We start from the raw sequence: 13148 nt of genomic DNA, 5'->3' as shown, positions 1-13148 counted from the left end.
AAGGGGAAGAAGACCATATCAAAGAAGAGGACGGGGAAGAGCAACACAGGTACAACAAACCCCCGCTCCAGCACCCGAAAAACACGTAGATCCAAACATCGAAAGAAGACAGTATCCTCTTCGCAACAGGAAATAGTTAACCTTGTTGTAAATCTCTCTAATCATCAACTAACTGAGAAAGAGAAAATGGTGTTGAATAAAGGTCTGTTGTTTTGCCCGGAAACCCATTTTGACTATGCACAAACGAAAATTGATCTATACAAGTTTGTCAGAAAACTGAAACTAGCTAAAATTCATGCCAATAAACCTTCAAGTTCAAATGAACAAAGATCGAATTGTAATAATGAGAACGGCGAAATAATGACAACAATTGAACAACTACCTGATTTGAGACAAACCTTTGGAATGCTATTTGAGCAAGAAAGCGCAAACCTTTCAGATACTCAGATTTTTGAACAAATGGACATTAGAACTAATGAAAGACCTGAAACCGGATTAAAGAGAAAATCTCGGTATTATCCTATCCTGTCACCTGGAAATAAAATTGACCTCTTTTCTGATGCAGTAAATGAGGAACTGGATAAATTAGTGAAAGTGAGGAATAATTGCAGAGAAAATTTGACAAAGGAGGAACGAAAAGCCATTACTACTCTCATGGAAAATGGAAAGATCACAATTAAACCCGCTGACAAGGGGGAAATATTGTAATAATGGAAACTTCAGACTACATCACGGAAGCCATGAGACAGTTAAATGTACAAGAAAATTACTCTAAACTGACTTTCAATCCAATGAGCAACATGCTAAAAGAATTGAAAAACCATCTTGATGAATGGCACAAAAAAGGATTAATCAGTGATGAGGAAAAGACATTTCTAAACATCGATCACCCAGTAATGCCCTGCATTTATTTTTTACCAAAAATCCACAAGACACTAATAAATCCACCAGGGAGACCCATTGTGTCTTTGTGCAGCTCCTTATATGAAAATGTTTCAAAATACGTGGACACCTTCTTGGCACCGATTGCACAGAGCATGTCCTCATATATCAAGGATACAGGGGAGTTCCTGAGAATTATTCAAGATGTAGTATGGAGTGAGGAATATCTTCTAGTCACAATTGATGTGGTCTCACTTTATACATCAATAAAACACAATGTGGGGATGGAAGTGTGTCAATACTTCCTGAAACAACGAAGCATCACCACACTGGAACACACAAACATGCTCCTAAAAATGATCATCTATGCTTAACAAAAAACGTCTTCCTATTTAATCAAGAACTATACAGGCAAGAATGTGGCACCGCCATGGGCATTTCATTTTCTCCCAACTACGCTAACACCACCATGGGCTGGTGGGAAAAAACAGTGGCATGGAATATGAAGAACCAACAGGAATTGGAACGGATCATTTTGTGGGTCCGATATATAGACGATTTGTTTATAATTTGGCATGGATCAGATCTTGAATTTCAAAATTACTTTTCAAAACTGAATCGAAATGAGGTTGGTTTACAGTTCACATGCACAACAAATAAAAAACAAATCGATTTCTGGACACACAAATTTATATCTCAAATGGAAAACTAGAAACCACACTGTTTCGTAAAAAAACAGCCACCAATAGTGTGTTACATGGAACTAGTTTCCATCCACAAGCACTCCTAAAAAGTATACCATATGGAGAGTACTTAAGGCTCAAACGAAACTGCTCTAAACCTGAGGATGCCGAAAGAAAATTGAAAGAATGCAAGATGAGATTCAAGTCAAGAGGATATGAAGATCGTGTCCTACAAAAATGTAAAAAGAAGGCTGATCAAAAAACAAGAGCGGAATTGTTAGTTGAAAGACCAAAAATCACAAACAAAATTGAACCACCGAGATTTGTAACCACTTATAATAAAGAAAGTGGAATTATCGCCAACAAAATGAAAAAATATTGGCATTTGATATCTGGGGATCCAGATATAGGAGAATTGGCAGGCAAGCAACCACAAATCACTTATAAAAAGAACACATCTCTCAAAGACCTCTTGGTAAGAAGTCATTTCCAGCAAAAACCTGAGACAAATTGGCTTAAAGATCAACGTAAAGGATTCAAACCTTGCTCCTCGTGCAAAGCTTGCAAAATTGGAATCAGCAAAAAGAGCATTGAAGAACCAAATGGGAAAACAATGCACATTGACCAACAAATCACTTGCACATCAAAAAATGTGGTTTATGTGATTGAATGCAAATGCGGGAGCAAATATATAGGCAGCACCACATGCATGCTTAAAAAGAGAATCCTGGAACACATCAGGGCTGTGAAAAACAAAAACATGCTTTACGCAACAGCAAAACATATAAACACATGCCAAGAAGGAGATTGGAAAACAATGCGATTTTATGGATTGAAAATGCTAACCAAAACGGAGAGAGGTGGTGATTCAGTTCGGAAATTGCGACAAATTGAGTCCCGTTTAATCATCCGGTTACGAATAAAAATACCGAGAGGTATGAATTTTGGAGAGGATCTCCATGTACATTTAGAATGACTATAACAGTACCAGCTGCACAGTCTATAAAGAGGATTGGGGTACCATACCCAATGATATAACTGGCATTGCTCTGGAACTATTCCAAACATGAACTTAAATTGCACATGTGACTTAACATGAACTATTTAACATAATGAAATGTAAATAATACAATCACACCAGACTTTCTTTTAATTTAAAATTGTGTGTATACTGTTTTCATACTACATATCCCATAATGCTCCATAACGACTAACATGGGCCAGTATATAATTGAAAATAGTAGAAGGACCAACTGACCGTGAACAAAGCCTTGTGTGGCTGAAACGCGTTGGTGGGGGAAGCGCTGATTAAAGGCTTCTAAAACTCTCTGTTTGTGCCTCTCCTTTTGTTTGGAAAAATGATTGCTTGGGTCTGGATCCGACCCCCGAGTTGAGCACACGCTGCTGAGCGCTCTCGTGGTCTGCTGGATCACTTTGTGACAAAATATATATATATATATGTATATTTATGTCAGTCTTTTATAACTGTTGCAGCCCTGATGAAGTTCCCGTGGCACGGGGGAACGAAACGCGTTGGCTGTTTACTTAGCCATGTTGTTCCACTGAAGTTTGGGGAAGGTTTTGAGGTTTTGATGAAGGGAGTCACAGGGGAATAGAGTAGCTGTGCAGGAGGAAGCGATGAAGGAGGCGCAGGGGAGTTGGAGACACGGGCACCACCAGTTCAACTTGGACTTGAAGGAGACTAGAGTGCTACTCAGTTTGGGCTAGATTCTTCATGTGAATGGGAATGGTGAAGCTTGTCCCGCAGTGAGTGAGGCCAAGCCACAACTCAAGATTGGGCATGGTTTATATACTCTCTCGAAGGCTCAACAGATGAAGCTACTTCGCATGTGCTAGGAGGCACATGGCCGCCTGGTACGTTCTCATCAACTTTGAAGGAAACACGTGTTAGTATACTTGCTTTAACCTGACAGGAAGGGCAAGTGCTATTTGATGGTTGGAACTAATTAACCAGGAAATGGATGTACCGTTTTTGCTCGAACGTACATAATGGAAAACCACACTAAGACCCTAGTAGCAGCGGGTGCAAGGTACTCTATTGGTTCTCTGGTGGGGATGCTTGCAGGGACTCATGCGGAATGTAATCACGGGTATTGGGGAACATCAGTCATGATGTCATAGTGTGCCATTAAACGCCACATGGGTAATACAACGAGAGACCTGCCTGCTAGGCCCATTACACAGAGGGTGCATGAGGGTTTGTGACATTGTATAGGTGGTGTGTAGTGAGATGCATTGCCTTCCTACCAGCTCTGTCAAAGGATTCAGGGAAGGATGGAGTCTACATTACATTACATGTACGAACGTGACAGAATGAATACAGCCATGAGGAATAAGACTTGTCCCTAAAAACACCTGTTGCCTGGCTATAGGTTTGGAACTAATAAATGGATAAAGATACATTTGATGAAACATACCAGAGATTTGGTGTAAACTATTTTGAGACAGCCAAAATTGCAAGATGAAGAAATGAGAGAATAAAGGGAGAGGAAAGGTGAGTTTGTGTGTCTAAATTGTTGAAGGGATTTGTGTTGCATTTGTGAGTACAGATTAGTGTATATGTTGTCATGTAGAGTTTTGAGCCAAGCCCAATCTAGGTTACCAAAGGCCTACACTTTGACCTCTGCTCCCTTGTGACTGATCATGTCAGCAGAGTCACATGGACAGAAAGGCAAAGGGAGAAACAGATAAAGTAAGAGCTATATAAAAAGAAAGGGGTTAATAGAGTGAGAATGCAAGAAAGAGAGACAGAGAAGAGCGGGAATAGGACAACTTAAGACCATAAGAAGGATTAAGGGAGGTTAAATGTTCACATCTATTGTCTAAACAACTGGTCCCAGATTTACTAAGCCTATGTGTTGTCCTTGTGTTGCGCTCAATGTGAATGCAACTTATGTGCTATAAGATATACTTCTCGATCTGAGGCAGACGTTTTCTCCTACTGAGAAGACTAGCTGCTTATAGGATTCCTGAAGGTGCTGGTCATCCTCGAGCTATATAACAACAGTAGCACTTTGGCTGCTCAACAAACGTGTCCAGTGGGCACACCAAGGTCACACCAAAGGCAAGGCTGTCGGTTCTCATCCGTGGTAGAACATTTCTTGCCATGCTGGACCATTTGTATCAGAAACCAATCCTACTCCATTTATTTTAATACCTCTTACATATTTCTTTGGCGTTCTCCTTGTGCGTTCTTCCACTTAAGCTTCTTTGAACAGAGAGGCATTTCATGTATTACAAAATGAGAATCTGTTTTACCCCAAACTCCCTCATAGTGTCACCTCTTTCGCTAATACACCAGCAAAATGTAATAGATTGAAAGCCTTTTTTGTACAGTAAGGTCAGTCCACAAAAAGCATCACCAGATATTTGACCTTATCACCTATATCAATTGCGAGATCCTGTTTCTAACTGAAACATGGCTTAATAAAGCCAGTGCTGTATCATTGATGAATTAGTGCCTTCACATTTCAGCATCATAAGAAGAGATCACCCATATATGAAAAAGGAAAGAGACACATTATCATGAAACACTAAGGGCCTTATTATGAGTACTGCAGTCCTGGGACTACCGTACTTGCCGTGGCGGTCCGACCGCCACTACCCTGGCAGGCCCGCCCGCCATATAATGAGTGTGGTGGTGGGACCGCCACGTGACCCCCATCTCCGCTGGAATCAAGGATCCCGCTGTGGTGGCAGTCTGCAAATGGCCTAAATATGCTGGCGTGCTGATGCCAGCACCGCCAAGCTTATTACGACCTGCATATCCACTGCACCTTTCATGGCGTGGTCAAAGACCAGCAGATATACAGGTAAGAGGGCCCTAACAGAATCTTAGCCTGGGGGTTTGTGCGGGGGCACTCTCCCTCTCTGACAGAACCTTTCCTGTTAACATCCCAAAAAAGAGAACCTAGTGGATTTTAAGAATTTTGTATATTATAAGCTGTTTAAGTGGTTAAGCAAATAACATTTCTAAATTAGTTATCTGTTCTAGATCTGATCCTGCTAAAATGTAAAGATACTCACACCACTTGACCATCTACTCGACCCTCTATTCATGTCTTACAAAGAAATTCAATGTGGTGATCCTATTCCCTTCCCATGGACAGATCATTCGTGCATCAAGTTTAGGACCCTGGTTTTGAATGGGAATACTAGCTGTCAACAATTTTGCCTGAGCATCATTGCTGAGGACCTTAAAGATTATTTACCAAACACAGCAACCAATATAGAGCATCTTAATCCAGGTCACCTTCTTGGCATTTTTCATAATCTTATAGGATCTGCACTGGACTAAAATATACCCCAAATCTGCACTAATAGTAAACATCAACTCAGAAATAATCTAAGCCCTGGTTCCCTGAAGATTTGAAAGGAATTAAAGTAAAAATACAGTTAAGAGAGACCCTGGTATAAAGACTACTGTGATGTAATCAGTGCACAATTGGATGTAAGGAAGAGGCTTGAAACACAGATTGTTCAAAATGAGTTTCCTTAATTCTATTAACCCTGGATAATTATGTGTGGTCTACTGATGCAGGAGCTAATCTCCTACAGATTTCCTCATTCCCCTTTGTCCTTGTTTCTGATTTCTCCATTTTATCTGGTGAGAGTCAGTAGCAGACTGCAGCACTGCCCAATTGTCTGGCGTCAGCAATATGACATCCCCCTCTTAAATGACCATGTCAACCAGTCACAGTTCTTCATTTAGTCGGAGTGAGTTCTGTGTTATAGGACATCTGGTCCAGACCTGGGAACCATGCGTGTTCACAAAGTGCCCACTTGGTTGCCATTATGCCACACTGTCCATTATGAGCTACATTTATGATTTGCTTCCTGAGTAATGCAGGAAGCACAATTCTGGGGTCTCTTAGCAATAGGTCTTGTGTGTTTGTAGTCAGTTCTTCATGTATTTTAGAAAGGCAAAGAGGGTCTTTGCAATCAACTCCCTCAGAAAACATGTGTTTCCAGGTGTTGCCATTGTCCATGATGTGTTCTTCTCTCGACCTTGGCTAGCATAAGATCACTCTTGGCGGACTCCTCCATGGCATACCTAAGAACATAGTTGGTTTTGCAAGGGATTTTGCAGCACAAGGGAGATCTACAAATTGAGTTCTTGGAAACTCAGATTAGAAATGTAAAATAAAGAAAAGTTAATGTCAGTGAAACATTGCAAAAAAGGCGTTTACATGTGTGTCTTTAAAAAACGTATTTATAGGATTATTTACTAGAAAGGCTACCTTCTGCTGTTGGAAACTATGATACCTTGTTATAGCTCGCCTGGGTAATTTGAAATTGAATCCAGCACTGGCACTCGTTTCTACATCAATAGCAGTTGGTGCAATGCTCACGTATGTATAAAAAAGGTGGTTTGAAGGCACAAAAATTGGTAATCGATATTTATGTAAATGCCACATAATTGGCAGATTTGTCATTTTGCCTTTATGTTATTGGATATTATTTCCGCTCCAAATAATTTGTCAGTATGTCAGTTTGCCAACAAACCTTTCACAAAATTCAATTGCATTCTTAAGGCTTATGCTTATCAGAATAATTTTGTTGCCTATATTTTCGATTTCAAAGATCATGAATTTGACAGTTGACCTCTCAGTGTGACATAACCAGTGTGCTTTGTAGAATGTAGAAATGTCAAACTTTCAACTTCAAGTTAGTCATGTTTTTTTAGAATTTTCCAAGTTCAAGCCTGAATTCTTCAAATGTATGAACTTGCCCGGTCCTTGTCACAGAATTAAAAACTCGCTTGAGAACATTAATCAGTCAGGGGAATTGTAAGCGTGCTACTCACCCATGAGGGTCTCAAGGCGCGGAGTGGGGGGGGGTCCGCAGATCTGTTTAGCCGAAGAGCCAGGACTTGAGGGTCTTCCTGAAGGTGTTCAGGGAGGGGGCGCATCTGATGTCTGCCGGTAGCTCATTCTAGGTCTTGGCTGCAATGTGAGAGAAGGATCTTCCGTCTGCTCTGGCTCTGTGGATACGCAGGGTTTCGGCAAGTGCGAGGTTGGAAAATCTGAGGTTTCTTTTGGGTACGTGGTAGTTGATTCTTTCGTTGAAGTATTTGGGTCCATTGTTGTGTAGGCATTTCTAGGAGTGAGTGAGGATTTTGTAAGTGACTCTTTTCTCCACAGGGAGCCAGTGGAGACTTCGTAGGTGTTGGCTGATGTGTTCATGTTGGGGGATGCCGAGGGCGAGTCTGGCGGCGGTGTTCTGTATTGTCTGGAGTTTGCGAAGTATGAACTTGTTGATGCCGATGTAGAGTGCGTTTTCATAGTCAAGTCTGCTGGTGATGAGTGCATGGGTGACTGTCTTCCTTGACTCAGGGGGTTCCAATTTAAGGTCTTGCGGAGGATGCGGAGGGTGTTGAAGCAGCTGGAGGTGACGGCGTTGACCTCTCGGTTCATGGTGAGTGATGAGTCGAGTACGATGCCGAGGTTCTTGGCGTGGTCTGAGGGGGTAGGTGGGCCTCCGAGGGCGGTCGGGCACCAGGTGCTGTCCCATGCAGAAGGGGTGGTGCCGAGGACGAAGACTTCTGTCTTCTTATATGCTGCTGAAAGGCACAAATGAACTGTAGAAAACACTTCATCTCTCAAATATTAATCAATTGATCCTAATCTGACTAGTATAATGTTGTCTGGGCTACCTGAATACCTAGGCAAAGTTACAAATATGCAAGATAGATTTTACTTGACTAGGCTACAACTGGGCACAATACATGAATTGGTGGTATTCCCAAAACACGAAAAATGGCAGAAAATAATTTGCAGATGTCCATGTGTTGGGAAAACCACTCAGTTTATGATGCACTTCATGCTGCCCTGCAAGGTTGATCAAGATATTAGGCAAACATTTTTAGGGGCAATATTTATGGCAAAGAAACTTTTCTTCTATAAGGATGCCATGAACTTTATATGTAACCTTGATAATGAATTTGTCTGCCCAGCTGTTGCAGGGTATATAATCTGAGCTTTAAAAAGAACGAAATCCCTTGTATACTTGGATAACCTGGTTTATGAAGAAGATTGCAAGATGATTTTAGGATGATAATATTTTTAAATTCTGATATAGTAAGATGATTTTTATTGATGGAGTTTTAACAATTTATTGAGCAAGTTTTTAAACTATGATGTGTGGAATTATGTCGAACATTTTATTGTATGATGTTGTTTATTTTATGTACTTTTATGGATCGATAAAAGAATTCTGAATAACGTTATTTTGATTGATTGATCCTAATCTGCCAGGTGATATTTTAATTGTCTGCTTAATTGTGATATTGACAAATGCTCCATGTGCTTGACAGTATTTCATATTTATTTTCAGGCTCAGTACGTGCTAATTTCTCCTGAGGTAAGTTATCATATTCAGTGGATGGCCCTCTGATATAATATACGTTCTCCATTCTCTGCAGTAATTTTACAGTCTGATTTATTTTTTATTTTAGAACAAATCAAGGTTTGGAACTTCTCTTGTTGCTGTAAAATCAAGTCAAAAGGTGGGAAAATAGATTTGTGATACAAATGTAACTTTGCTGCAAAAATTATGTTTTTATAGTACTTGTATTAACAGCTTTGCATAGATATATTATGTACCCAGTGATGGAAAATGCCCTCTCTGGAGGGTCACCCCAAACTTTTTGCCCTCCTCCTCCTCTATTTCTGACCTCCATTTTGTTGGCTTTAGGGGCCCGATTCACAGAACTAACTAAAGACAAAATCCTAAACTTACTACCATTTTGGTATTCACAGAAGGCACTCATTTTGGTATTCACAGAGGGCACTTACTCATTTCGGTATTCACAGAAGTTAGGAGTCCTAACTGTAGGACTCCTAAATGCCTTCTGTGAATACCGAAAGTCTTAAAGTTAGGATTTTTCTCATTTTAGGAGTAGTAAAGTTAGGACTCCTAACTTTAGGACTCCTAAATGCCTTCTGTCAATACCAAAAGTCTTAAAGTTAGGATTTCTGTCAGTTTAGGAGTAGTAAAAATAGAACTCCTAACTTTAGGACTCCTAAATGCCTTCTGTGAATACAGAAAGTCTTAAAGTTAGGATTTTTGTCAGTTTAGGAGTAGTAAAGTTAGGAGTCCTAACTTTAGGACTCCTAAATGCCTTCTGTGAAAACAAAAAGTCTTAAAGTTTGGATTTTTGTCAGTTTAGGAGTAGTAAAGTTAGGACTCCTAGAGCAGGAGGAGTAGACCAATGTCTGTGCTGGACATGAGTAAATCCACTTTCTTCCACATCCATGTCCGTTACGTTACAAGATTGGGTGGGGCAGGTTTACTGGTCACTTCTCCACCTACACCAAGATTGGAACGGGTGGGGTTAAATAAACATCTTCTGACACTAAACTTCTCCATCCTGTCAAAGGCTAGGGTTATGATCAGTGGCCTTAACCTCACTGTAGCTTGTGACCTAACTGAAACAGAGGGGGTCAAAACTAGGGGGCATATTTACAACTTAACGCTACGCTCCTCCACTTCTGAAACGCAGGGCTGCACCATATTTACAACAATATAGTGCAGCCCTGCGTTCCCCCCTGCACTGGCGCTAAATTTAGCAGTCTAGCCAATGCAGGCACCCTTGTACCATAGTGCAAGGGTATTTGTGTTGAGGGGAAGATTTTTTTTGTGCAGGGAGGTGTTTTGTAACTTTTATATGCGCTGCTTATTGCAGCACACATAAAAGTTCCAAAACTTCCTTTTTTTAAAAGATTTTTTATGTGCAGGAAGAGTCACTTTCCTGCACATAAACAATCAATGGCTTTTTGCTGTTACTATGTGTGCTGCAGAACGCAGCACATGTGGTAATAGCAAAAAACGAAGAGAAATAAAGCATTTCCCCTTGTTTTGCCTGTTTAAGATCAGGTTTTCCCTCGTCTTAATTTTGGCGACGCCTCCTATTTTTGTTGGCCTTGTAAATAGGGGACAGCGTCAAAATCAATGGGTGTTGCAGTGGATCGCCCACCGCAGCACCCCTTGCCCTCCCCTGTCACGCTAAGTACAGCATGAAAGGTTGCCTTATTTACAAAGCAGCGTTAAGCCACATTAAGTGGCTTAATGCTGCCTTTTAAATAAGGCAAAGCCCATATTGGGTAATCTACCATTACTTCGCAGCCATTACTACGACTTACCATTAGTGCGCATTTTGTACTTAGCAGGATCTTTTACTACGCATGGTTTTACTTAGCATGCTTTCACTTAGCATATGCCGTTACTTTGCATGTGCCGTTACTTCGCAAATTAAATTACTTGCAGACTATCCACCACAACGTGCACCATGAAGCACGTATGTGTAGTGTAGAGTAGTGTATTTGGGTTGTAGTGTATGTGTAGTGTAGGGGTAGTGTTTTAGGGTTTAGGGTGGTGTTGTAGTGTATGTGTAGTGTAGGGTAGTGTTTTAGGGTTTAGGGTGGTGTTGTAGTGTATGTGTATTGTAGGGTAGTGTTTTAGGGTTTAGGGTAGTGTTGTAGTGTATGTGTAGTGTAGCGGGTAGTGTTTTAGGGTTTAGGGTAGTGCTGTAGTGTATGTGTAGTGTAGGGGTAGTGTTTTAGGGTTTAGGGTAGTGTTGTAGTGTTTGTGTAGTGTAGGGTAGTGTTTTAGGGTTTAGGGTAGTGTCGGGGGGGTCGTAGAGAGTAGTGTTAGAGTGAAGTGCACAGACTGGGGTAAGGTGGACGGTTGTGTAGGGGTAGAGTTTTAATGTTTAGGGTAGTGTAGTGATGTTAGAGTAGTGTAGGGTAGAGTAGTGTTTGAGGGTTACTGTATGATCAGAAATGTGATTCATATCCTAAAGGTATTTTTTTTTAAAAATAGAATCTGTATGCGTAGTAAAAACCTGCGAAGTAATGTACTGCTAAGTAATGCCACTTCAATGGTTTTCTATGTTTATGCAAAGTAATGGCATGCGTTATAAAATGCTGCTAAATAAAGGCACTTGCGAAGTAAAAACTTCATAATAAAAGCATGCTAAGTAATGGCATGCTAAGTAACATCATACATTCCCCATATTGCCACAGGAACAACACTAAAAGTGACGTTCCGGTGGCAATAGGGGCTTGTAAATATGCCCCAAGGTTTGAGAAAAAGCCCCCTGCATAAGGCTCAAGGGGTTTGCAGTGCCCTGCTCCGAAGTGGTTCTTGGATTCTGACCGCTGGCATTCCAGCCCCGAAGTGGGGATTTGTTCAGTCCTACCCAATCCCCACACACATTGACAGTAAGCTTAAATTGCAACATTGGAGGTGTCTCCAGTAAACAGTGCAGGGGCTCGTACAAACTAGTATGAGATTTTTCACTGTGTAATGAAAAGAAGAACTGAGAAGGGCAGTCACCATTCTATCATTAAGGAGGCACCACTGTGTGTACCCATTTTAGGATGAAATCTTCCTTAACAGAGGACCTAAACAACCAGGCACAAATAATAAGAAATAAATAATTAAATCCAAAGAAAAAATCTGGAAAAGTTTTACTAGGTAAACCCAAGGATTCTGAGAAAGGAAACCATTGGACACACTGAGTGACTACCTAGGTGGAGGTAGAGAATCATCTCACTGTTTCTGGAACTGCATGCATTGTGGTGACCTGTAAAGAGGACCTAGCTGGGTGCCGTGGTTTCACTCAACAGCAGTGTAAGGGACAGGATTGTGTTATTAAAACACGTGTTCGACTGTGTCAGAGCGATTCTTTAGGTCATGTTTTCTTTTCATCTTGAGCATAAGTTAGTATGTGGGTCTCTTTTAGAAAATAGTATCTTTTTACATATTTATTTTTTTCCTAATATTCATGTCATGCATTGATGTTTTATTTCGCACCCTGTTGTGATATTGTGTGGCAATGCCGGCTGTTAATGGTTGAATTGTCATCCAGTTCCAAAGTGACCCTCAGGGGCATATTTACATGGAAATGACAAAGCGTAGCACTGCAGCAAATATCGCTATGCCATGCTCCACTATTTCCAAAACGCAGGGATGTGTTGCATATTTACAACAATATGGTGCACCCATGTGTTTTCTCTAGCTCTGGCACTAAAAAAGAGCTGCCTAGCGCCAACACACACACCCTTGCGCCATAGTGCAAGGGTGCAAGCATTGCAGGGATTGATTGTTTATGTTCAGGAAAGTTTCCTTCCTCCACATAAACAATAATCGTGAGTTGTAACTCCTATGCGTGCTGCATTCTGCAGCACACATAGAAGGAACAAATTGTCAATACTTTTGAACGTTTAAGTGCAGGAAGGGACACCTTACTGAAAATAAACAATCATTAACAGTGTTTTGCTTTTTCTATGTATGTTACAAAATGCAGCACACATAGAAAAAGTATGAACGAGGAGAAATACAAGTATTTCTCCTGTTGCTCTATTCTAACGGCTGCTATTGCAGAGTTCGTTTTGGCACTGCCTCAGACTTAGACCTTCTTGTAAATCTGAGGCAGTATCAAAAAGCAATGGGTGTTGCGGTGGAATGCCCACAGCAGCACCCATTGCAAGCCCCTTTCACACAAAAACCTGCTTGAAAGGGTATCATTTTTACAAAGCGGCATTAAGCCACAAAAAG

The 13148-nt window shown here is 40.8% G+C and overlaps 1 protein-coding gene across 1 annotated transcript in view; it reads left to right on the top strand.

Annotated features, from left to right (window-relative positions):
• The window catches only part of GPLD1 (glycosylphosphatidylinositol specific phospholipase D1), a 586386-nt gene that overhangs the window by 564763 nt on the left and 8475 nt on the right, over positions 1-13148 (top strand). The window contains exons 23-24 of the mRNA XM_078685714.1: positions 8922-8948; positions 9043-9093. Coding sequence (XP_078541840.1) covers positions 8922-8948; positions 9043-9093 — 78 coding nt within the window. The remainder of the gene's footprint in view (positions 1-8921; positions 8949-9042; positions 9094-13148) is intronic.

Source organism: Lissotriton helveticus, chromosome 4_1 (assembly GCF_964261635.1).
Source record: "Lissotriton helveticus chromosome 4_1, aLisHel1.1, whole genome shotgun sequence".
NCBI classification, from domain to species: Eukaryota; Metazoa; Chordata; class Amphibia; order Caudata; family Salamandridae; genus Lissotriton; species Lissotriton helveticus.
This window is presented reverse-complemented; position numbering and strand designations above follow the sequence as displayed.